Source organism: Tympanuchus pallidicinctus, unplaced genomic scaffold, assembly GCF_026119805.1.
Source record: "Tympanuchus pallidicinctus isolate F22 unplaced genomic scaffold, pur_lepc_1.0 scaffold1, whole genome shotgun sequence".
In the NCBI taxonomy this organism is placed as follows: domain Eukaryota; kingdom Metazoa; phylum Chordata; class Aves; order Galliformes; family Phasianidae; genus Tympanuchus; species Tympanuchus pallidicinctus.
In genome coordinates, this window is record NW_026294618.1 from 9,309,041 (window position 1) to 9,335,672 (window position 26,632).

At 45.6% G+C, this 26,632-nt stretch overlaps 1 protein-coding gene across 1 annotated transcript; it reads right to left on the reverse strand.

The window, feature by feature from the left end:
- Positions 1-3,469: 3,469 nt before the first annotated feature.
- LOC128083297 (b(0,+)-type amino acid transporter 1-like) lies at positions 3,470-13,612 on the reverse strand. Its single transcript, XM_052688407.1, has 6 exons — positions 12,662-13,612; positions 11,121-11,254; positions 8,402-8,531; positions 6,672-6,796; positions 6,175-6,262; positions 3,470-5,286 (listed from the first exon to the last, which is right to left on the reverse strand). Exons 1-6 carry the CDS (start codon positions 13,553-13,555, stop codon positions 5,053-5,055), a joined length of 1,605 nt encoding a protein of 534 aa, XP_052544367.1. The 5' UTR covers positions 13,556-13,612; the 3' UTR covers positions 3,470-5,052.
- Positions 13,613-26,632: the final 13,020 nt, after the last annotated feature.

The following is a 26,632-nucleotide window of genomic DNA, read 5'->3' on the forward strand; positions in this document are numbered from 1 at the left end:
GCTGTGCTGTCTGGAAGAAAAGATTGAGGTGAAGGATTTAAAATGCAGAGCTACACAGACTGCTGCTTCGGCTCTCAGTGCAGCGGTATTTCATTGCAATCAATAAACATTTCATCATAATTTCTGGCATAAAGCAGGGAGGCTGTAAGGAAAACAGGTTCCTTCCTCATCCCCTTCCTCTGCTTTCTGTAGGCTGTGGAGCATCATTATAGGTGAATGCATCAGGGCTTTGGTGTTTTAAGAGGGAGATGTGGAGTAGGGGCTGCAGGAGGGCAGCAGGCAGCGGTTCGGTCACGTCCCCATAGGATACTGATGCTGGTGGCCAGGAGTCAGGGAAAGCCCAGCAGCAAAATCTCAAGGAGGATCTGGGAAAGTTCCTTCTTGAGGTCTCATGCTGGAAGTCACAGCTGGATCCCATTTGTTCCCCTCAGCCTGCTCAGGTTAAAGCTTTGTGCTTACAGTGTGGCAGATAACCATTGGGTTAGGGTTCCTTGTTTTGTGACGGTGGCTGTTCCTCTGCACCCAGCCAGGGATGCATCTGCCACCTTTTCACAGAATCACAGTATCATAGAATCATAGAATTGCTTGGGTTGGAGAGGACCCCAAGTTCAAGTTTCAGCTCTCCTGCCACAGGCAGGACCACAACCTCCAGATCTGGCACTAGCTCAGGTTGCCCAGGGCCCCATCCAATTTCATCCTGACCACCTCCAGGAACAGAGTATCCACAGCCTCTCTGGGCAGCCTGTTCCAGTACCTCACCACTCTCTGTAAAGAACTTCTCCCTGACATCCAAAACTTCCCCCTGAACTTCCCCATCCAACCTTTCCACTTTGGTTCTCATTAAACTCTTTTTCTCCTTCCATTGGGAGCCCCTCAGCTGAGGGCCGTGTAGGCTGCAGGACTGTCCCTGCTCTGATGGGCTTCTGTCTCTTCTACAGCTTGGTATTTCAGACCCAGGTTCACCTCTCTGCTCTGTTCTCATTTCCCTCTTCTCCTCCTTTTGATATTCATCAAACACCAGGAAAAACACCAGAGCTCAGCTAAAGCAGTCCACAAAATGCCAGCATGTCATCCTGCAGAGCATGAATCCTACCGCAGACAGGATGCTCAGCATCCCAGCAGGCAGCCTGGGTCCCAGGGCTGGAGGACTATGTATATGTATATGTACAATGCATCGTAACTCTGGAGCATTCACTGCTCAGAGTAGTAGCAAAGGACAAGCACCATTACCAGGTGCTTCTGTTCACCGTGCTTGTAGCCTTCCTGGGCCTTCCTGCAGTACGGCTCTGCTGCCAGTCCTGCTCTGCTGCCTGCCACAGGCACGGGGGAGAGATGGGCGCTGCCGGGGACTCCATCAGATGTCTGCCACTGCCATCTGCTGGATTGCCTTCCTTCTACAAATACATCTGTACGGCTCCCAGCTGCCAGAACAACGCCCCGAGCCCCAGTGCCTTTTGCATTGCAAAGCTGAGGAAAGGTGGTTCTGTGCAAAGTAAGCTGAATGAGGGAGGGGGAGCAGGCAGGGGGAGGAGGAGGAAGGCTGGGGCAGAGGAGAGGCATCTCAATGGGAAGTTGGAGGAGGCTGCCTGGGAGACAAGCCCAGCCTGGAGAGACGCTAGGAGAGATGCTCCAGCACTCTGTTCATCCTCGTGGCCATCCTCTGGGCCCTCTCCAACAGTTCCACAGCCTGGACACAGTACTCAGATGGGGCCTCATGAGGGCAGAGTGGGACAATCCCATCCCTCTCCCTGCTGCCTCCTCTCTGTTGGTGCAGCCCAGGATACCGTTGGCCTTCCAGACGGCAAGAGCATCCTGCTGGCTCCTGTGCAGCTTTTCATCCACCAGAGCCCACAAGTCCTCCTCAGGACAGCTCTCAATTCTCTCACCACCCAGCCTGTTTTTGTGCTTGGGACCTTACATTTGGCCTTACTGAGCATCATGAGGTTTGCCCAGGCCCATCTTTCAGGCCTGCCAGGGTGGCTGTGAATGGCATCCTTTTATCCCTCCAGCACACTGGCTGCACCAATCTGCTTGGTCTTGTCTACAAATTTGCTGAAGGCGAACTCCATCCCACTGTCTGTGTCACCAACAAAGAAGTTAAGTAGTGCCAGTGTCCATACTGACCGTTGAGAAACACTGATTGCAACTTGAGTGTGACCACTCAGTGGGTTATGCTCTAAAAGACAGGCCAGAATGCAAAAGCAGAAAGGAAAGTAATGCCTGAAGCATTCTTCACTCCGTCATTTCTGAGCTTCTGGGCATGCGTCTTTGCTGCTTAGGTGTTGTTCATGTCTGTTTATACATAGGTAATTCACACATACACGCCAAGACTTGTGCACACAGGAATGCTCTTTCCATCTACTTCTCCTTCTCCTGTTTCTCTGCTCACTCATTGTCATCTCACAGTACAACGACCGGAGCACAGCCCATGAAATTAAACAGTAGGAATTAATGACCAACCTTTAGAAGAAAAAGGTGGTCGTTTATCTGTCACACACTCGAGCCATAGTTTTGCTGCTTGAAGGACAAATTTGACATGGTTGCTCGATCCTCAGAACAGAGGGGCTGTTGCATTACCTTTGGTCTCACTGCTAGCTCATAAACCTAAGACCACCCATTTATTTTACAGCCCATTTTTAGCAAAAATCACTGCCTCGTACGGAATGAGTCACACACACAAAGACCCTGATGATATTCATCTAACTATTCAACAAAGTGTGAGATTGAGCTCCCTCCAAGCTGCTAAACTGACTCACCCCGATGCGCAGACTTATCACAGCCGGTCCAATGTCAGTACTAGCATCAGTTGTACAAAATCAGGGCTTGCCATCGCCTGTCACTGAGCCAGCTGAAGCTCTCAGAAGCGTGGAGCTGCATTGCAAGCTAAGGCTAGCTTGACATCTGGCCAGTGGCTGGCAATGAGCGCTGCAGGAGTTGAGCCTGACTGATGTGACAGCATGTGCTCTTAGCAAATCTGTGGATGGCAGTGGGTTACAGGGTGGCTGGCATGCCAAACACCAGAACTTCAATCCAGAGGGAAACGGAGGGCAATGCTGACACTCTTGTTTTCCTCAGAGCCCAGGAAGGAAAGGGCTAAGCACAGGTCCCAGGGACCTGGCGCTCCTGAGCAGACCACCATGATCTCACAGCATACACACAGATGAAGCCTTAGGGCCCTGCCTGGCATCTCGTTTGTCTCAGGCTGTGCTATTGAACAGTAGGGATGCGCTGCCTCTTTCTGACACTTCTATTGTAAATAACCAACGAAGGAAAAAGAAATTCCGATTTGCATACGCTGGGATCGAAGTAAATAAGCAAACATTTTGGAAAGTGAGTGTACGTACGCATAGATACCCACGCATACACTGAAACCCCCCATCCAAGGAGAGATGAGCCTGACGTTGGTTGTTTACGTTCGTGCAGTAAGAATTCTATGGGGTGAAAAACAGAATCAACCACATCAACTCACTTCATTTCAATGTCCTTTTTATTGTAATCAATTCGCTGTTTGTGAGCTTTCAGCATCTCGTTTTGGCACTAAGCACCCGTGCTTGTAAACACTAGGTAACATAAATAAAATCTTATTACAGTAGTATCTACAGAAAATGAACTTGGTGCAAAATATGATACCTGCATCTTCTCAGCTTCCCTGCATCCGTGCACAATCCAGTAATATATAAAGGCTGTCTATCCAAAGTGCTGAATCTGCTCTTCAGTATTTGCACAGAGAGAAAGGATGGGCGAAATGATGTTTGACTGGACCTTGGGAGAAACATTCACATCTCCTGAGCGACCTTGAGGAAGCCACCCAATCCATCCTTTGACCTGTTCATCACCTGCAGGATGCTACGCATCTACAGTACACAACAGTGGCAATCACTCCTCTCCCACAAGAACTCCATGCAGACAAGACAACCCTAATTTTACTGGTGTGCAATGATAACTGGCCAAACCCATGTATCTTGTATATATCTAAGCTTTAACTAAGCCTTAAAATTCTTATTTTTTTGGATATGGACTATGGATTCTCAACAAAGCATAGCCCCATGCCATAGGTTCCATAAAAAAAAACAAACCTAAGAAACAGAAATTATTTCCAAAAGGATGATAACTGCCAGCTATCATTGTGCCTATGCTTGGACAAAAAGACTTCCTGCATCTGTGCAGCTGCTGTGTCACCACTTGGGAGGAGGAGTGACAGTGCAGAGTGAGATTGCAATCAGTTGCACCGCTCTGAGACAGCTGGAGGATCGAGTGACCCTCTTCCAGGAATGGAGTGTTAAGTACAGGTCTGCAGAACAAACACTGACAGAAAGGTGACCTCAATAATATTCGGTATTTTGAGAGACAACAAGATATTTTAGGGCCAAACACTCGGACCTTTTTAGGCTATTAGTTTCCTCAACTAATAGAGGGAAGTGGAATAGTGTTTTTTGAGCACTTCCCATCTCAAGTCAGAGGTCTTTCTATGGCACATGTAGGGTGATTTAGTTTGAAATGTGGTGCGAGTATGTTCTGAGACTGAGAAAGGACCGTTGTGACTGTGCACCTGAGGTTGGAAGGAACAAGGGAAAGCCACACTCCCAGAGATGATACCTGAGCAGACAGGGATGTTTTGCTGTGAGCATGTGTGCCCATGATTTATTTACTGGAGAAGCAGCATGGTCGCAGGGGGCAGAGCTAGGTGGAAATAGTGAAGGGCACTGCCAAGGATGGCTTAAGGTCACAGCCTGCTGTGGGATTAATACTTCACTGTCAGTCTTCTATTGCCTTACGGCTTGAAATACGAGAGCTAAAATTTAGATCTGCTCAGGATGGACAGCTGAAAAACACACATTTCTTTGGGAAATCTGCTGAGTGAAAGCTGAAAATGAGAAAGACAAATGCCCCAAATTCTAAGGAATTGTGAGAAGTCCTGGCTCCAGTCCCTCCCAGCTGAAACCTTTCGGTGACACTTTAATTCTATTCATTCTCCCTTCCAGAATACTATTTTCTGAACCTTGAAAAACCAAAGTGTTGCAATAAGTGAGGAAGGACCAGGAGGATGTTAACTCAGTTCACATCTCTAGAGGTCGGAGCAACTTCCAGGAACAGCTGGAGATGCAAAGTGACCCTCTGTAAGAAGCGGGGCTGGCACTTGAAGCGAACCAGGGGGAAGTAGAGGACAACACCGCTAAAAACGAACAGGGCTACGTAGAGAATCTCAATCTGGGGTTGGTCGATGATTGGAGCTAACACCAGGTACACGGCTGCCATCAGCACAACTATGGGGATGACAATGGGGACCTGTGAAAACAGAACGTAAAGACAGCCCTGAATCTTGTGCAGAAAGCTTTTTAGACGATCAACTGCCGCAGCCTGATGTATTATCCAGAAATCACAGTTAATCCAGGCTTCCTGTTTCCCACATCACTCCTCCTCTAAAGCTGAACAGCCCTTCAAGAGCTATACCATGTGCCATAACCCCTGGTCTTCCCTGCCCTCCCAGACCTGAAGATGCAGGCAGCTGTTTTAGTTCCAGATCTGCCCTTGCTCTCCAGACTACTTTGCATCCAAAACCTGAGCAATAGACAACACCCACATCGATGTGCCCAGATTGAATCTTAGCACCCTGGAGCCAAAAGGTTTCTTGAAGTGTTCATAGACAGGTGGACAAGGAACCTCAGAGACGATTAAATACAATTATAGAATCGCCTGCTGCCTGGAGGAACACCATGAAACCCAAGAGGAAGCCTCAGCTCACTCACGGCATCAGGAGAAAAAGCAGATAACTCCCGATTTCTTTCCACTGAACTAATTAGTGGGGAGCAAACCTCTCCCCTGGCCATGACAGAGGACTTGGGCTGTTCTGGCCAGCTTTTTTTCTCTTAGGGCAGGCTCTCATACCTGGGCCATCTAGTCCAACCATCAGCCCCCCACCACCAATGCCCACTAACCACATCCCTCAGTACCACACCGACCCTTTTCTTGAATATCTCCAGGGATGGTGGCTCCATCGCTTCCCCAGGCAGCCTGAGCCAGTGCACATTATGGGATAGAACATGCAATTAAAAAAGGAAAATCACGCCAAATCTGTAAGCAACAAACCCCAGTGCTTTGTCATTCCTCAGAAAGCTATCTTATTCGTTTGGATGGTCAAGGAAAGGGCTAGGGGGCTCTATGTTATTACTTCACCTTGTAAGATCTTGGCAGGTCTGGTTTCTTGATTTTTAAATACAGGAGACCAGAAATAGTCATGCCATAGAAAAACCATGCTATAAAACTGGAAAAAAAAACAACATTAAATTTGGGGTGAGATCAGTCAACAACGTCAGTCCTGCTTTGCATGTCCCAAGTACACATATCTTCAATTAAAAAGGATAATATTGATATAAATTTAGTCATTCTTGCATTCGTTTCTTTTCCAGCACAAATAATGACAATCTCAGAATGGTCTGAATATGACAGATTCATTTCAATATGAGGATGAATCACAGCCAGTTAAGTATTCATTCAAAAGCGTTCACGCGTTGCAGAGATCCTGGTTTATAAGATCTTTCTTCTCTCCTCCTCCCTCGTCAGCATCGGTCAAGAAGCAATAAGCCATGTTCAAATAAGTATTAAAAGAAAATACTTCTCAGAACGTCATCACCCAGCACTGCAGGGGGAGCAAAGAGAAAGGCCGTGCTCACCTGAAATAGGTCACGATGCTGGTGAAGTTTCCTGAGATTATCATTATTAAAGACATTGCAGAGGTGAACAGCAGCGCAGGAGAAGGCGTGAGGCATCGCACGTGGGCCATGGACAAGATGTCAGGCTGCAAGCCAAAGCAGAACACTCGTTGTCATGTCGTTGTCATGTTGTGGATGTGGGGACATCCCCGCAGCCGCTGGGGGCAGTTCTGCCTGCAGCCACATCCACTCCGGCTCATCAAATAAGCATCATGATCTAAAAGCTGTTCAGCTGTGAGGAATGTAAACATGAACCCTCCCAGCAAGGACATTTTGAGTCTCTCTGATTTCGTAGTAGATTTGCTGGGTTTAGGCAGACAAGATGAGGTCTTCAAGCTACCAGTGTGACAGATGAAGGCTGAGTCAAATCAGAGCTTTCCTGACCATCACCAGAAAAGCAGCCTGGCCTTCTCACAGTCCCACTCTCCTGCCCTCTGTCACATTGCTCTGAGACCTTTCCTGGTCCAACTGGAAAACAGGATGACCATTTCCAACTTGCAACCAATGCAAGGGAAGATTGGTTCCAGAATATGGAGAGGATGGTAGGCTTCTTTACTTCTCAGTTTATTGGGAATGCTTAATAGAAAGTCTGTTGATTTTTTCCAATTTTTATTCTTATTTTACTTCTACTATCATGCAAGTTGTTCTGCTAGGCTCAGTCTGAGAAAAAGACTGAGCAAGAGGTCAGCTCTTAAGTCCAATATGGTGAAACTCAGACTGTGAACTGCTCAGCACAGAGCTTGCCACAATAACAGATGCTGTCATAGAATCATAGAATACTTAAGGTTGGGAAAAACTACTAAGATCATCCAGTCCAACTGCCCACCCAGCACCAGTATGACCCACAAAACCATGTCCCTAAACACTGCTATCTGCTTCTTGAACACCTCCAGGGACAGAGACTCCTCCACCTCCCTGGGCAGCCTGTGCCAACGCATCACCACTCCTTCTGAGAATAAATGTTTCCTAATACCCAACCTGAACCTCTCCTGGCACAATTTGAGGCCATTCCATCTTGACCTATAGCTGTTACCTGGGAGCAGAGACCGAACCCCGCCTCACCACAGCCTCCTTTCAGGGAGTTATGGAGAGCCATAAGGTCTCCCCTGAGCCTCCTCTTCTCCTGACTGAACAATTCCAGAGAGCGTCACCACTAAAGGAAGACACCAATTCAGTCACCTCCACCAACCTTGTCATTTATGTACGTGGAATATTCCCTGCAGTGCCAAAGGAGTGGAGCTGATGCAGAGTGCTACACTTTCCCCCTGAGTAGAAATGCTGGATGGTGTGGGGAGGGAGAAGCAAAGCAGCAGCAAGCTCCATGAGGAACACAACACATCTCAAAGCAGGGGAGGTTGAATGCAGCGCAGCTCAAGTGCCAAAAGTGGAGCCAATTTCCAGATGTAGCAGAAGCATCCAGACATGTGTATATGTGCACCTCATATGTTGTATACATGTGTTTGTGTATGTGTGCACCTACTGGGAACATAGCTCAACCTCACTTTCAGCTGGACCTGGGCCGTGGGGTTGTGGCAGCCTGGCCACTGTTAGGCCAATGGATTCAGCCCTGCCTAACAAGACTATTTAAAAAACAAATCTAGGGAAGTTCCAAACATCAGTGTCACCTTGCAATTGCTGTGAAGAATATAAAGTTGCTCAAAGCAAACCAGATGTCCTTTCTGATTTCTTACCATATGACCTTCCCTTGCAGCGATGTAGCACACGCGGCCTCCACTAAAGAACGTGCCATTGGATGAGCCAAATGTAGACAGTGCCACTGACAGGGAGATGATCCATGCCCAGTTACCCAGGACTTTGTTCCTGAGGTGAGAAAGAATTTATGGCACAACATCCAGCTCGCGAGTGTACTGAATATTCATCCTAGAACCCAACAGCTCTCTTTACTCCATTATTCTCATTGAACGTGTTTTTCCAAGCTTTTCTACTGATTGAAAGCCTTCTCCTCACTCCCGTAATATTTAGTTGCTAGGAACTTTGTCTTGTCCAGAACAAGCAAGCTTTTCTTCCTGCCTGGTATATTTCCACCTAAATCTGTCCACACCGTAATGGTGGACACACAAAACTCACTGTTTTATGTGCATTTATGCTGCATGACTCCAGCAGATACTGCATTTACAGCCAACAGTATAAGAATGGAAAATGCAGAAAGACTGTTATCACCATTAGAACTGTGTGGCATGAAGCCATACGTACGCCTTTTCAGTATCACTTATCCCAAATATTCGAAAATCAACAGCTGGGCTTCCCAAAATTATGGCAGTTGCTCCCGTGCCACAGTCACTTCACAGTTTACAAGTTTATAGTTAATCGTTTACACAGACAGTTTAGAAGTTTACTGTCCAGGTTACAGGCCTTGTGGATTTGGGTTATTAAGCCATTTGCCACAGTCAGAACTGAACATTTCCTTGTCTCGAAATGATGGAATCTGAGCACCTCTTACGATCGCAGGACTCCATCGCCTCAAGTCAGCAGTGTTTCTCCCTTGAACAGGTTACAAAGCCTCACTAAACTGACTCAAGAGCTTTCTCTGCACTTCCTTTCTCACCACTCCCAATTAACACCTAATTTGTGAGCCCCCTCCTTTTTGACGCATCTTCTTTTCCTTCCTGATTCATCTTTTCACCCCAAAAGTGAGCTCAGGAGATTCAACAAATCCAAGTGCAAAGTCTTGCACCCAGGTCGAGGCAACCTCCACTACCAATACAAACTGGGAGATTAAAGGATTGGGAGCAGCCCTGCTGAAAAAGACCTGGGGGTACTGGTGGATAGGAAGCTGGACATGAGCCCTCACAGCACAGAAAGCCAACTGTATCCTGGGCTGCATCCAAAGAAGCGTGGCCAACAGATCCTACCCCTCTACTCTGCACTGGTGAGGTCTCTCCTGCATCCAGATGTGGAGTTCTCAGTATACAAAAGACATAGACCTGCTGGAGCGCATCCAGAGGAGGGCCACAGTGATCCGAGGGATGGAACAATTCTCCTATGAGAACAGGCTCAGAGTTAGGGCTGTTCTACCTGGAGAAGTTTCTGAGGTCACCTGATAGCAGTCTTTCATTATCTAAAGGGCAGCTACAAGAAAGAAGGGGACAGACTCTTTAGCAGGGTCTGTGGTCACAGGACTAAGGAAAATGGTTTCAAGCTTAAAGAAGGTAGATTTATGTTGTATATAAGGAAAAAATCTTTTACAGTGAGGGTGATGAGGCACTGGAACAGATTGCCCAGAGATGTGGTTGATGCCCCATCCTTGGAGATGTTCAGGATCAGACTGGACCAGCCTCTGAGCAACCTGTTCTAGCTGTGAATGTCCCTGTTAATTGCAGGGGAGTTGAACTAGATGGCCTTTAAAGGCTCCTTCCAACTCTAAGGATTCTGTGATGCTTATGGAGGAATAAATGCACTTCAGTGTGATGTGTCCTCCTCTGGCTTCTTGACGCCTCTCATTCCCCTCCTTAATGGCCGAAATGGCTGCACCTCCTGTCACCAAACACAGGGAGCACACCCTCCTCAGCCCATGGCCATCCACCTGTCCTCAGGGCTTCGGGGTGGTGCTGAGATTCCTGATTGCTACTTCAGCGCTTCTCCTTAGTTGTGTTTTTGGGGTGAAAAGATGAATCAGGAAGGAAAAGGAGATATGTCAAAAAGGAGGGAGCTCACAGATGTTAATTGGGAGTGGTAAGAAAGGAAGTGCAGAGAAAGTTCATGAGGCTGCAGTTTAGTGAGGCTTTGTAACCTCTTCAAACAAAGCATCAGACCTTTAAAAGTGTTTGTAATTACATGAAATGCTGTTAGAGAACATACCTAGCAAGAGCTCGTTTAGATCTTCAAGCTGAAGGTGTTGTGAAATGCACACAGCAGCAAAGCTGCTGCTGACTTTTTAGGGAGAGAATGAGCAGCAACGTATCTCTGGATATCATGTGTCATGGTTTCTGCCAGACAACTCACTGGGGAGAACATGGATTCTGTGTCTTAGAAATACTTAGGCTGAAGTTGAGTGTTCTGGTGGAAGAGCACCTGGTTCAAAGCCATCGCTGCCTATATTTCTCACGAAGGTCCTTTCCTTCCTATCCTAAAATCCTTGGTGTTCAATACCACCAAACTGATTCTGTGGAACAGCTCAGGCTGATGGAAGGTGCAAATAGTTTGTAAGCAGATGGGGAAACTGAACCAACGCGCTTTTGTCTCAGCCCCAAATCACCGCCACTGCATTTGTGGGGCAGCACGCTGTCCTCTCCACTTCTCTGCAAAACATAGGATATATGTATGGATATATATCTGGATATGTATCTGAGCTGGGCTTACGTGAGAACAGCACCTAAATCTCCCAATATTCAGGGGAGAACCCGTGTTTTGCTGGACCACATGGGCTGTGTTACCACAGGCAGAGCTCACCCCCAGGTGACAGCCACAGCTCCTGAAGTCAGCAGCTCAGATGGAGCCATGGCCGCAAAGTAGCTGATGTTTACCAGCAAATACAGGCATGTAACCAAAGGAATAGCAATCATCACAGCTCTGGGAAGGGTCACCTGGGAAAGGGATGACAAGAGTGTTAGATGCAGCATGTTTACACTGTTGTTTTGTCTTTGCTACTGCCCACATTGAACTGAAACACATTTGCTCACAATACTTTTCCCAGACTTATACCCAGATTCATAAGGAAGTTTTTACACCAATCTCCCGTACTATTAGACTGTACATTTCAAAAGCTGTTCCTTGAAATAAAACAAATCATATTCAAAACATTTTGCTTCAGAGATGCCCAAGAAGTCTGTTGCACACTTGCTGATTATTTTCATATTGGTTTATTTGCTGCGTATGGCTCCTGATGTGCTGCATCTCTGCACGAACATCCGATGGAAATGGGTGAAAACCCAGTGTGTGCTGCATCCTGTGTAACAGCACAAGGGAAATCTGCTCCAGGAAGGAATTATTTTGTTCTTAATGACAGAATACCACCTGTGTGCCCACAGACTACTTTAAGCTGCATCAAAATCAGTAACTACTGCTTCGTGCAATTGAAAGAACGAGAAAAGAGCACCTAGTAGTCATCTCAGAGCCATTTTATATTTAAAAAACATGAGATATCCATTTCTGTATTCCCCATTCTTACTGTAGGACAAGATAAGGCAATTCCTTATGTTGTTACCTCCACCCTGTCCGGGTCTGAAAATCAGTACACACAGTCCTGTGGGAGAGAGTGCCACGTGATTCTAGGATCTTTGCTTCCATTTAGATTAATATTCAACTGTGCATTTCCATTTAAACTGTAAAATCTTGCACACTGCACTGGCAGAAAGTGCAAGGTATCAATGCTGTGCTCACACAGCTTGACGTTGCTGTGGTGTCCCATCTGTGATCTGCACGGCACAGGGAGGGCTGATGTGAGGTGCAAGTGAGCTACTTCAGTGCCTACAGCATGGACCAAACAATGCCTAGAAAATAGATGATTAAAGACAAGAGTTGTTCAGAGGCTTAGATTCCCTTATCAGTGAGGCTTGGCCTGCTCTGGTTCCCCTCCATGCAGTGAGGAGGGACAAGTGTTTTTCTGAAGCACACATTACAGATTAGATCTTTTGAGGAATATGTGGTATTGAGAAACCATTAGCAGTAGGGTGGCTGCAGCACTTTTCTGCATAAATCTGGATATCTGGTGTGAGATGCTCTGAACTCTGAGGAAACTTCAACACTCAACCACCTAGAAGCTCTTTCTCCAGCCAGTGAGATCTGGTAGCGCTTTCTTCTGGGTAGCCTGCACTTTTCCTTTGAGCCTCATTTTTGTTTGTCCTGTCCCGTTTCCAGACACATCCATAGGTGTCCTGCCCCACTACAACAGCAACAACAAAACAGCAGTTTTTCCCTGATGCCCTATCCTTCAGTTACCCATAGCAGCAAATTTGCATAACCACTGGGCAAATACAAGGCAGCTCACTCACCTCAGGGTTCTTCAGTTCCTCAGTTACGTAGTTCAGGTTGTTCCAGCCATCGTAGGACCAGAGCCCCTGATAAAATGCCACTCCGATCGTCCCAATACCTGCATTTGTGCCTTGAAAAGCGTTCTGAAAGCTCTGAGTCTGCCCGTTGGCAAGCAGCACCAATCCGCCCACCACAATCACCAGCAAAGCCAAGAGTTTGGCAGCTGTAAAAACATTCATAACAGACATCGCCAGCCTCACGTTGAGGCAGTTGATGATGGTTAGGACCAGGATGCAGGCAGCAGCTGTACATTTGATGACAACCTGCGGGGATGAGCATCCTTGGTAGAACGGCGCCACGGCGTATTCGGCAAAGCTCAGACAGACAGCTGCCAACCCAGCTGGTCTTATCAGGATGACAGAAGTGTAGGCGAAAAGAAAAGCAGGGAAGGAACCAAAAATCCTCAAGATGTAAATATATTCGCCTCCAGACTCTTTGATCACGGTTCCAAGCTCAGCGTAAGACAGGGCTCCGAACATGGCCAGCAGACCACACGCTGCCCACATGAGCAGGCTGCTGGCGGGGCTCCCCAGGTGATGCAGCACCCACTCAGGGGACATAAAGATTCCCGAGCCTATCATGGTGCCTGCAATTAATGACACTCCGCTAATCAGGCCGACCTCTTGTTTCAGCCTTAATTTCTCCCTTCCTTCACTCGGATCTGCGGATGAATGAGGCGAATCTGATGTTTGCCTTCTCCTCATTGTGGACCTGTTAGGAGATGTTTCTTCAGAGGCAATACGGAATAAGACTGAGTCATTTGAATAAGAACCACCTAAGGTCTTGAAGGTTAAGTTAATAATTATAAGAGTCACACTGTTAAGAAATGGACATGCTCTTCCCCTGTTTTGCATTCTTCCATTCCCTGTCTTCTCTTGCTAATCTATAATTGTTCAGATCCTGCCAAGTTTGATTATCTTTGACTGTCATTACAGTAATGGCAATGGATTGTGCTTAGCAGTACTTGAGTCGTGCAGCACCTTACCAGATTGTGCCCCTGGTCACATCTTTGAATTATGCTTCTAATGGTGCCTGAAGCAGACTTAAGATAAGGAAAATCCCCATGCAAATCTGTACTTTATTCTTCGGTTTAAAGTCAAAGATCAAGCATCTGCTTTAGTGCTGAATTATATTTTCACTCCCCACTATAAAGGGATCAAACCAGCCTGTCAACCAGCCCTGCTCAACAAGGAATATCTCCAGTTCCTTCACCAAAGACACAGAAGCGTTCTGCTAAAAACAGCCCAGGTTCTGCTTTCTTGTGGAACAGTGGGGGGAAATTCTGGCTTTTTCAAATTTTAGGAAGCACAGGAGGAGAAGAGTGAAGAGGCAACAAATGCATTTTATGGGCCCTTTTTGTCAGTGTCTGTGAGGTACGCAGATTCATAGCAGACCGCAGTGTTCAGAGGATGCTGTCACTGCTCTTCATATACACTGAAATGCACACAGTGAGGAGAAATGCGGAGGCACACGCTTTTGGCAATGCCTCTACTTCCTACTGATCTAACAAAATTCAGGATTTGGGGAGGCCTCTGCAGGGAATCAGAAGATTGTTACAATGCATGAGGGTGCATTTTGTGATCTGTGGTACGTGTGAAGCACTGCGAAGGGGATGTCTGCACAGATTTCTTTCGACATAAAGTAAACTTTACCGACTGCAACTGTGAAGGAGGAGACTTACTGTCCCTGGTGGTCTCTGTCAGCTTTCTGCTGTGATGAATACCAGAAAACAGGGTTGGGACCTTCCTCAGGACTTCCTAGACACGGCAGACCTTGATTCTTTACAATAATCTGTCCTCCTGAACCATTTGAGCTATAAAAAAAAAAAAAGCATGAATATAAACAATTATTGTTATTTCTAATTTCTTCTCTTTCCCTGTTTTGTTTTTTATTATTTTAAATTATCTTCTTTGCTTTCCTATGGATGAGTCTTGAGCTCTTAGCAAAATTCTTAGCACCCATAAGAAAAAGAAGGTAAACAAGTTGTCCAGTTTCTCGTGGTAAAGCAAGTAAAGCAGAACAGATTTTAACATCAAGTTCTAGTTTCTTCAAAGATGGATAAAAAAGAGATCTCATTTAAAAGTATAAATCTTATTACCAGACGAAGGAGATCATTAGAAAAGCTTTTCCTTTTGGTAAGGTATGCTGGGAGTCATTCCTGACACTAACTGCCATGTCCCAGCCATTAAGAGAGAGAGCAACGGCCAGACTTGCAAATCCCCTCGGTTAGATTAAGGTGAAATGACGTTCAAGGTCCAAACACGGTCATCAATTTTAATGAGGATTCCTGTAATACAATTACGAGTATCGGCACTCTTACAATTATGTCTAAGCTGTTCTGCTAACCTATGTGACACTATAGGAAATCGAAATAAGCTTTGTGTTACTTAGCAACTTGAAGAGAAGGAAAAAGAGAGAGAGACGGACAGAAGTAGAGAGCACCGGTCGGGTTGCAGCCCTGCTCCATCCAGGGAGGGTCCTCGGTCTGAAAGTGTTCATCCAGAGGTGCCACCTGAGCTGCTCCTGAGCACCTTTTATGCCCGCTAGATGTGGGGGATCAAGCAGCACATCCTCAGGTAACGCTGCGTTATCACTGAACAGGGAGTTTGGGCCAGAGCAAGGCCTCCCAGCTCCCTCACCTCATCCTTGAGCAGCTCACCTATTGTCATGGTGACCATCCTATCTTGCAAGTGTTTGAGGCATTTCCAGGCATACCACAGATAAGGTGTTTCCCACTTGTCTGCTGTACCAACTCACTAGTATTCACTAGGAAATGGATCCCAGCTTGATTCTCAAAGACAATTATAAACATTCACAGCTGATCAATGCATAACTTTCACAAAAATGAAAAGTTATTTTGTCTGTATCAAAGAAGTTTTTTTAAGTCTCCTTAGTAAAGGTGTGAGTTCTAACAATAAACACATGCTCCTTGTACTGCAAGGGTGCAAATTAATTCATTTTGAGTTAATGGTTTGCAAAGTGCTTGAAAAGTTGAAAGCAGGCATCCCAGTAATGCAGAATATTTTGGATTACTGCTACTAAGTGACAGTGCTTGTCTTGTTAACTGGTTTAACTATCTGTAGCATAATCGTTTTACAATTAGGCAACACTAGAATCCTTCAGAGGTCTAAGGATATGATGGTTTTTTTCTGCACTATAGACTACAGACTTCTGTGCACAATTATACATACATTATGTAAACCAGTCATATTTGAAAATGTATTCACAGAACACAGCTAAATCAATACTAAAAGAAAACTTACTGTGACTGCAGGTAGTTGAGCATCCTGGTCAGGTCACAGAAGTATTTCAGTAACTATTCCATTGTAATAAAGAAGTTTCTTTTCTCAAGTGTAAATGTAAGGCTCTGTGGAGGAGCTGAGGGGATCTTTTCAAACCTTTACTGTTTTGGCTCCTAGAAATAGAACTAGATGATCTTTGAGGTCCCTGCCAACCCAAGCCATTCAGTGATTCTAAGAAATAAAGAACTCCTAATCTAATACTGTAGAATCAGAATTTGTTCAAACTTGATCATGTCTTAAAAATTTCTGTAAGACCACTCAGATAGCGAGGATTAATTAATTGGTGAGTCAAAGCCTCAGTCAGTTTCTAAAGGGAGTCTATTTCTATTCCTCTGATCGTTGTCACTCAGTTCTAACTCCTACCCAAGGTAATAATAACTCTAATTAATCAGATAAGAACCTGAGGCTACTCCTGTTGAAGTTAAGATGGTCTGACTTCTCTGGATTTTTTTTTCCATTGACTTCATTCTTTTTTTGACCAGTGTCAGCAGTGGGGAGCAGGCAGCCACAGATACTTTAGTCAAGTGGATTGGCACCATTATCAAAGCCTTTGTCAAGATTGGATATGCAAAGACGTATCTCACTGCTCCACTTCAAAAACTGTGTACGAGCAGGAGTGAAAATAAAGCACTGCTTTCCCCTTCCGGGGAATAGCAAAACTTTGTTATTCAGGCTGCCACGTATAGGTCTGCAACCGAAGCAGCTCTCACTGGCCATTTGACATTGCAGTGGCTGGTTGCCATCTACTGGTCTCTAAGCAATAAAGCAGCTTTGTCCAGTGAATTCTGGCTTGCTCTACTTCAGGGATTGATATCTTGCATTATTGATTAAAAAGGAAATATGCAACAAGTGTTAGTTCTTGAGCATTAATGTAACATAAATTGAAAGTATGTTGAACTCATGAATGAAAATTGCCCTTTATGTCATTAGGACTGTTTTTATCCCAGCAATAACTACAAGCACTACAGAAAAATAATTTAACATAAAAGCTGATGTCAGTTAGTAAAAAGCAGAAAAAACGTGCACAAATAATTTGCAGTGCTTAATTTTGGGCCCTGGGAGCTGCATTTGGAACACAGTTACAGGTTCACCTTCTCTCTATGCTATACTTTGGAAAGAGTTACCATTCTCAGAACAGAAAGTAAAAACAACCTACAACCTGAGATCAGTGGCCAAAGCCTGCAGCTTTCCTCTGAGGCAGGCATTTCTTTATGCCTACTAAAAATGAACAAAGATCAAGATTTTCTATTTTTAGAAGACAAACAAACAAATCAAGTTGTCTGGGATGAGCTAACAGAGAACTCCTCCAGGATAGAGAACTCATCCAGGACTTCCGATGTGGGTTTCATCGCCTTCTCTACTTGAGAATGTGGGAAGCCATAAATCCAAGAATGCCCTCTTCACCAAAATGTAGGCTTGGAGCTGTGTTTGCAGGCAGATCTTGGTGCAGAATCAAAGAATCATTTGAGTTAGAAGGGATCCCTAGAGACCATCTAGAGACCATCTAGTCCAATTCCCCTGCAATTGAACAGGGGCACCTACAGCTCCATCAGGTGCTCAGAGCCCCATCCAGCCTGACCTTGAGTTTCTCCAGGACGGGGCATCTGCCACCTCTGGGCAACCTGTGCCAGTGCCTCAGCACCACCTGTACTTGTGATATAAGCAGAGGTATCTGTTGAAAGGAGGGAGGCAACAAACGCTAGGAAACTGGAGCTCTGAAATAGGTTTTGAGCCCATAAGAAAAAATGGGGCAGAGAGAAAACATGTCACATGTGCGCTGTGTGAAAATAGAAGGAAAAGTTGACTCACTCAGAGGTGTTTGCCTGGGCAGGGGGTGCCCTGTGGTGCTGGGCTCCAGGCACTCGCCTTCCACGAGCCCAGCCAGCACCACTGCTGGCTTCCAGCTACCAGAGCTGACCTGCACTCACCCAGGGGCTGACTGGTGAGCTCCAGGCTGCTGCTGTCGCTTGGTAAGACCCCAGCACATTCTGGTTCTGCAGCTGCTGAACTGAAATACTGGGTTTTGTTTTGCATGATGAAGTGTCGCACGTTCTGCCAATCAGATACTGGGCATTTTGTTTCGTTGTCTTATTGTGTTCAGGAGGAAGCTGTTAGCGTTGTACTGTATGTTCTGTGCTGCCCTATGGAGCTGTATGTTGGGCAGTAACAGTCCAACCCCTCCATGCTGCATGGAAGGACACTTCAGTAAGAGAACTCATATAGAAAATAGTAATGGAGCAACACAAAACAAGGCTCATACATGAAAAGGAAATAATAACCACTTGCATCAGTACTGGTCCCACTGCTGCATGCAAAGGTCAGGACTTGTTACTTAAAGTTTATTTTATAAATATCAAATAAAAACAGACAATTTAATTAAGAAGGTTTATAATAAAATTAGAAAGGAGAATTCTGCTTCTAATATGATTACAGTAGCATTCTGAAGTTAAACAGGCAAATAAAGAATATGTTTTTGCCAATAGATGCTGCATACATTGGAAAGCAGTACAACCACAGAAGATCCCAAGAGATGCACAGATGCAGCAGGAGAGGCCGTGTGTAAGTGTTCATTCCCCAGCCTGGGGTAATATAACTTCAACAAAACAAATAAAAAAAAACAACAGCTCTAGACTGATGCTGGCTCCAAGGTTCCCCACTTTGGCACTACAGACAGTTACTGTACCAATACTGTGCTGTTGCTGTATTTTCTTTCACCTGTTCACATCCACATTTCCCGATTTTATCTACCTATGCACATATAGACACTGAATATTCCAAACCTGTCCTGTTCTCTTTTTCACACCTTAGAACACCTTTACATTTGCCTTATAATCTCTTTGCATCTCTTTGTACTCTGAAGAATTCCTTTTAAATCTTGAAGCTCTTTTTTTTATTATTATTACTTATTAGCTTTAACTGAAGATTGACTTCTCCTACATGAAGTCTGTTTTGAAGAATCAGCTCGTCCAGCCATCCACCTACCAGCACTGCCCACTGCCCATGTCCCTCAGTGCCATATCTACATTTCCAGAACACCTCCAGGGACAGTGACTCCACCAGCTCTATGGGCAAAAATGCATTCCTACATTTATGAACAGATTGCCCTTTCCCTAATACGAAATGGTTTGTTATTTCCAAAACAAACTTTTACAACACTCGCTTGTAGTTTAATCTATAACTTCATATTCACTGTGTTAGGTACCATTCTGTAATAAAACAGTGTCATCTCTACAGTTCTTATTAAAAATATCATAATGTTGCTGGTCCAAATCATGCCAGCTTCTCTTAGCTCCAGAGGCAACATAGTGACCATGTGTATGTAACCCAAAGTCTTAAAGAGTTTCCCAAAACCTACCCTGTATCACAAGAGACATTCCAGGTCATACTGGCTGTTAGAAAATAGAACAGAGGACTGGCTGAAGTGCAGCCTGTTAAATGAATTACAGCCCTGTGCTTTACACCCATATAAAGACCATTCCTGCACTCAGTGCAACCCCTGCACTTTGTGCCTGCTCCTCCTGGTCAGCTGCAGCCAGGGGAGGCATCTTCCTCCCAACAGCCCAAGTGGCTGAAGAGCTGCTTGCCCATCTGGAAGGACAGTCTGAGAAACGCAGCCAGGAAGAAAAGTAGGGTAACGTGGCTTGCAGCAGCTCGTGGAAATGCTGTGGGCTGCCTCCCTGCCTGTTTACTTTCTTTTGGTCACGCTGTAAGAGCAGGGTGGGGCTGGGTAGGCTTATCCCTACATCACACTTTCTGCCATCAACATGTGGGGCAGGTCCATACTGCACTTCCCCAGCACTGAGTGGGGTGTCCGCAGAGCCAGGCATGGCACAAGGGCAGACTTTGTCCCCACGTGCCCAGAACATTTCATGCGTGGGGTGGGCATGGGTGTGCCAGGGCTCCAGGCTGTACCTGGGCACCGAGGAGGTGACTTCCTAGGATAAGCTTAGGCAGGGACAAGGGACATCCCGTCTCCATGTCTGTTACTGCCTACCTCCTCCAAGAGCCAAGATAAGGGTTTAATTTTAACAGCCTATTTAATTATAACCTCACTTTCATTCTGCCAAATGTCAAGAGAAAAAAAAAACAAACAAAAAAAAAAACAAAAACAACACGTTTGCCTGGAAAAATCACATAGGTGATGATGCTGTGCTAATAGCTCTGACTGATGCTTTATGAAATTGTAACAAACATATTTTGCAGTTACTGTTTCATCTTGTACAGCTTTACCAATAGAAGAACTAAAGATCTTGGGAAGATAGTGATGTGTTGATAGTGTAATTGCTCCCATCTGTAGCTTCAGTTAAAGTTATAAATAGATAGGAATAAAAGGATGAAATGAATTACACATCTCTTCTTGGGCCTTACAGGGGAAGCATGTGTGGGAGAGGGGAAAAGAATCTTATCAACTTATAATTCCATTTGGTATTTTAATTTAAGATAGGATGAAGAAAATGACTGTGCTTAAAGATTTGCAGGATTCATTCTGGGCCCAGATTACAGCTTCCTAATTGCCCTTGTTGGTGATACAGTCAACTGACAAATTCGTGACATAATGATGATGTCCAAGAATTCCTCTGAAGTAATACTGCTCTCTTAGACAGTATTTGATAAACCTATAGATGCTGTCTCCCAGTTTTTACCCCATAGCCAAAATGAGTGGATGCGTTCTTTCATCGGTGCATACAAACTGCCTGTTCTGCAGTCCATAAATAGGATTTATTGGGAGGGAAGGTAGAAGTTTTCCAGCTGAACTGGATTCCTGTCTGGAGCCAGCTGAAGCCAGTAGGCACAGCAAGCCTCTGGCTCTGGGGTGTGAGGGCTGGTACCTATTTTTCCTGTTCCAGGGGAAAGGGAATTAATGACACCACTTTGAACAGCTAATCTCTGCTTCCCTCTTGCAAAGCTCTTTGCCCCCAGTGTGACAGAACAGCAAAGGCACAGCCAGGTGGCTTCTCCCCACATTCACAGAAGAACAAAGAGCTGCTCTTCTCACCCTGCCTTTTCCTTCTGCTACAGACACAGGCTCACCCTTTGGGCTCCCACCCCTGTGCTGGGGGTGTGGATGCAGCAGTGGCTGTTGGGCCCAGATAGGAGATTAGCTGAAGGCAGGGGTCCTGTGCTGCAAGAGGGGAAGAGCTGATTCCAAAACAGCATTTTGCAATATCAGAAAGTACATTATTTAATCTCAGTGGCTTTTTTTTGTTTTTGTTTTGTTTTGCTCTGTGTTTAAGTAACTGCCTAGGAAGAGGAACACATTTGAAACAGCAGAGGTACTTTAAAAGTCTGTAAAACCTGCAGACGTAGTTAAAGATAAGCCCACATATGCATGAGCACTATTTATGCAACACTTGATGCAATACATGCATAGCTTTGACACCTACTTTTCAGTGTTACAGCACTCAACCATTTTGTTTATGCTCAGGAAGCAAGCAAGTATTGTCCTTCTTGAGTCTCTTTCTGGCATGGAATACTCACTGTGCTGTGCCTTGTTGCTCTGAAGGCATGTTTGACATAGCATATATTTTGTTTTCTTGATGTGCCAGTGGGTATGTCTTCGCAGCAAAACAGCAGGCCAGAAGGGTGGCTTTTATCAGCTCTGAGATGATACACCCGTGCTGCATTTTGGTATTCAAGTGATGAGTTCAGTCATACAGACACAGTGAGTTGCTTGTGGTCAGCCCTCTTTACACTGTAAGAAGAAGAATCTATAGTCTAGAAATCACAACACATGAGCAAAGATGAGAACAGAAGTCCCCACATGTTACCTTAAGTAAGTTCCACTTAGTGCAGAGCTGCTTCTTTCGGTCCTTATCAGAACTTGCTGGAGGTGTTGATGTTGCAGTCAGCAATAGGTGCAGGGGCACTGATGAGCCTGAGAAGAGAAAGTGATAGAAGCACAAAGTACTGCTGCAGATATTTGTTCTAGTTTATGCTTGGTATTACGGCTCCTAATTTGTTAGGATGCAGATTCTAGATCATTTAAACTGGTAATTAGGTTTATGCAACCTAATTACAATTTCCAGATGTGCTCTGAGGATTCCTATAATGGTTTTGCTTAGGAGAAGAAAAAAAAAAAAACATTCTTGCCCCCATCCTTTGTTTGGATATGGCTGAATGACCCATCTTCTTCATCTACTTGCACAAAACTAATTACTGTCACTGCCTTTTTTTTTCAAGTGCTCATGTGATTACTTCACTGCTCAGGATAGTTCTTTGAACTTCTTTATCTTCTATTAGAAATAAGAGTGTTTACTCATTACAGTGTAATACATGAAATGAGTGAGAATCAATGTAATGCTTATCTCTGTGGTTTCATTCTTTGTACTGAATACAATAGGCGATCCTTGGTTTTAAGAGCCATAATCTTCACTTCACATGTAGAGTTTCTGGAACTTATTTCTCCAAAGGAAAGAAAAACATTCTTCTGTTGAGACAATAAAGCTTTTTTTCTTAAGATAAGGGCCAACAGCCACTCTGCTGAGGATGAGATGAACGTGGAACTAAAAAACAGCTGGCATTATCTCTGACTTTGCCACTCCACAGCCATCCCCATTTATGTACATGTAGTGATGTCATTAGTCACTCCTGTTACAATGGCTGTCTCTGGTTGTTGCAACTCTGAGGTATGTTTATGAGCCTTGTTTATAGCCCAGCCGATTAGGAGGAGGTGAATGACTCAGGGACAAAAGCTGCCTTACTGGTGAAACGAGCGTTCAGCTGACTTCTGGGCAGTGTTAGCACAGACTTGGCAAAGCAGCTCCACGAGATACACTTCTTTCTCGTAACAAGTTCACAAAGACATGCTGCAGGGTTGTGCATTCAATTCACCGACACCTCCTTTTGTGCATTTCCTTTAAACCTCTGGAAGAAAAGCTTTTGGGAAGGTTGGAAATGTTTTCAGAAGCAATTGCCATAGAATCATAGAACCATAGCATCACTAAGGTTAGAAAAGAGCTCTAAGGTCATCTAGTCCAACCGTACGTAACCATCTAATGGCAAGTCAGCCTCCCTACATTTTGAAACAACAGGATAGCAACGAGAAAGTCCAAAATTGTGTCTAGCAGCAAAAATTGTCATAATTCAGCTGAGCATTTCTGTTGGTTCTAACATAAAGCATTCTCATTTGTACTGGCCTACTGTGCCATGCCAGTTGAAAGCTAGAACAAAAAACAAATAAGTAATCCAAGGTGGTCTTCATTGAAGAAATTTAATGTTGCACTGGCAAGGGAAACAAATGGAACCATTTTGAGAAGCACAGCAGAATGGGCTTTCAGAAAACTGATAGCACGGCTGCTGTCAAATGGTTTACAGGAAACACACTGAAGGAAAGCCTTTTTGTGCCAGTTTTTGTGCTGTTAAATGGAAAATTCGAAGGATGCTAAAGTAACTCAGAAGAGTTCTTCCCGTTACATTCACGGAAAATAGCTCAAAGGTGTGTGCATTTCAACATTAAAATCAAGTACTTGCATACATTGGGTCAAATGTCTCTGTATCAGGAGGTTTGAGGCAGGAGTAGCCTACGAAGCTTCAGGCAGTATTAGTGCAAGGAGAAGCTGCAGCAGAAGCTGCATTAATGCGCAGGCTGCGTAGGCAAAAGCAGCTCTGAGTGTGGTGAATGGCCATGGAAAGTCTGTGTTTGTAAAGCAAAGGTGAGGAAAAAGGATGCGTGGGTGGGAAAGTCCCTCTGTGCAAAATCTACAGTGTGTAAGTAATGCGTGAGGCCCCAGGGAAAGGCTGGCCCAAAGGGATGCCGGGGCACTGGGCTACAGCTCTTATCTCAGTACATGCTCCTAAATATCACAGCCACTGCTGGTCTAAAATGTGAAATGCCAATGGATTCCCACAGCCATGCATTTAGCAACGGATCTTGTGCAGGTGGTATCTCAGGTTTTTTTTTAATTAATTAAGAGTATGCCTGTTGACAAAGTGGAATCCAGAACTGTGCATGAGCTGCCAGATGTACTATGCGGCGTGTGGGATAATTAATAACTTCATCAAAACAGGAGCTGCTCCTGTGAACGCACAAAGCATTCATCTGAGTCAGCACTTCTCTCGTGGAGATGTAGGTAACAAGGGATGTGCTCGGGGGACGTCCTGCCACTCCAAGGCCCTGCTCTGGAATGTGGACAGATAGCTCTAATCAATTTGGATCTGCAGTGCTGTGCAGCCTGAAGGTGGTAGGTAGTGAACTGTGGCTCTTATTTCAGAGGCTGAGCAAGGCTCACCCTTTTATGACTGCTCCTCATGGACAGCAGGATGGTGATTAGACTGCAAGCAGGGCTGAGACAGAGGTTCTTGAGTTCTTCCCTGCAGCAGAGGACAGACAAAGCTGTGTCTGATTTTCCATGGCTCTGCAAGGAAATCGGACCTGCAGGTCTCGAGTGAAGAAATCAAATCTAGGGGCCCCCAGTCCTTGAGATGTAGGGGGGTTAACATTTGGCTTAAAAGAGCACAACTTCACGTAGGGACTTGCATCTTTTCTAGAGATGCTTTGAGAAGGTCTACCATATCAATTTATTTAATTTCCATGGAGAAATGCCTTTGATTTAATTAAGCCTGGTTAATTATTTGCTGCCATGCTAGGTCTAACAGCATGATACGTCAGAGACGCTGGAGGACGTGCACCTCCTGGCACACCAAGAGAAATTTTGTTCAAATGGAGAGCTTTGGGTCCTGACGTTTGTGGTTTTGGAAAATGTAGGCACCAGTCGGATTAAACACCGGCTGAGTGGGATAGTTAGGACTGCAGCTCCGTGATTAGGGAACTTGCCCAAGTTGCACAGCAAGACTCTGGAGGAAGGCAGCAGCACCCTGATTTTCCATATCATTGGCTACTTCTCTAAACTGTGGGCCATATATTTGGATGGCATTGAGGATGCCCATTCACAGGGAAAAAAAAACAAAAACAAAAAACCAAGCACAGCCAGACTATGTTTATCAGTGCTTATCAGAAACATCTGGAGTGTGAGCAGAGCCCAGTCGGCTGTTAATATCTCCTTAACAAAAAAGAAATAGATAAGAAAAGCATTTTGTAATGGAGCAATACTAAGTTAAAGTATGTCAAGCATTAAGTAATTTTAAATTTTCCACTCAGAGGAAAAGAGAAAGACTATTCTTGAATTTTTTTAACGTGAGCCAGAATGTCAGTGATACCATTGGACTGTGCTGTGTGTGGTTATGGAATTTACTCTCTAGAAAAATTATTAAGAAAATAACAAAGCAATATTTCTCAGATCAAATCCTGAACCGTTTACACTTAAACAGGGTTTTCCAGTACTGAGGAGCAGACTGATGCAGAAGTCCTTCAAGCTTATCATATATATACATGTCGAATTCCTCCTGAACACTGAATGCTTCATACACGCGCTTTGCTGCTGATCAGAATTACCCAGGATAGACCGGGCCTCCAGAAGGGTCTGAGTTGGTATAATACAGACCAGCTGTTGCAGCTGCCTGGGACAGCAAGAACAGCCCCTGCTTGCAGCACAGGCTGTGACTCGGAGGCCGACTCAGAGGCCTTCTCTCCTCCAGAGAGCAGAGGAAGTGGCTCTGCAGCCCTGCAGACAAAGGTGGCAGTGGGACAGGACACAGGATCACAGGGATTAGCCAGGCGTCTGGCTGCTTAGCGTTAAGCTGAAATCATTTTCATTTCTTAGGAAAACATTTATCAGGAAATGGGAACTTTTATGCCCCCAACAGTGAGTTTTTCCTTCAGGATGCCTCTAAGGAGGCAGTTGGCGGGCAGACCTCTGCTCCCCAACAGGCCACCCCAAAGTCCCTGCTCCCCATCAATGCGCTGCTGTCCTGTTGGGCACCACACGAACCCCAGGCTGGTGGACAGGCCTGCTGTGTGCAGGAGGAACTGGGGCAGCAGCGCTGTGCAGCCTGCTGGGACTGATAACGGGGTCCCACCCTAAGGTGTGATCTAAGGATGGCTTCTCGAGTGCCCTGCAGCCAGCCAGGCTTAGCAGACCTGCTGAGGAGGCAGACAGTGTATTTCCTCGTGGAATCTGTGTTTTGAAGTGACACTGACAGGCTGGGCTCTGTGTCCTACAAGAGAAATGCTGCTGGGAATAATTGGGGTTGTAATTCAGCGTGGCCGACAAACCCCACAGTGAGCTGCTGTTGGGAACCTGTAGTAGCTGGGGGTCGGAGGCCATAAACCCCAGAGGTCCCTTCCAACCCTGCCATTCTGTGGTTCTAGCAGTGCTTACTGACTGCAAGGCAATGATGTATTTATCAACAGCTCTATCTGAGGTCGTGCATTTCACGTTCTCGGGGAAGGAAAGAACTAAATCCTCCCACGGCCATCACGCACAGGCACATCAGCCAATTAGTAGCTCCGGCCACGCGTGTACTGTTTACTGCATGAACAACGCGCCTTTCCCCGCTCCGCGGCCTTCCTCTGGGAAGCCGATAACGTCGAAAACCTCCCGGGAGAAGCGACGACCGCACAACCCGAGGGCAGAGCGGCGAGCGCCGCTCCGAGGGGAGGAGGGACGCCGGCGGGCGGCGCACGCGCGGTGAGCGGCGGAAGGGGCCGGGGGCCGCCTCCCCGCCTCCTCCCGGCGTGGGGCGCGCATGCGCTGTGGCGGCGGCAGGGGCGAGCGGCGGCGGCGGGGGGAG

Coding starts and splice junctions, on each gene's coding strand:
- LOC128083297 (XM_052688407.1), bottom strand. CDS start 13,555: ATGCAAAACAGGGGAAGAGCATGTCCATTTCTTAACAGTGTGACTCTT. Junction 11,255..12,661: donor AGGAACTGAAGAACCCTGAG/GTGAGTGAGCTG, acceptor TCCCTTTCCCAG/GTGACCCTTCCCAGAGCTGT. Junction 8,532..11,120: donor GCTGTGGCTGTCACCTGGGG/GTGAGCTCTGCC, acceptor TTCTCACCTCAG/GAACAAAGTCCTGGGTAACT.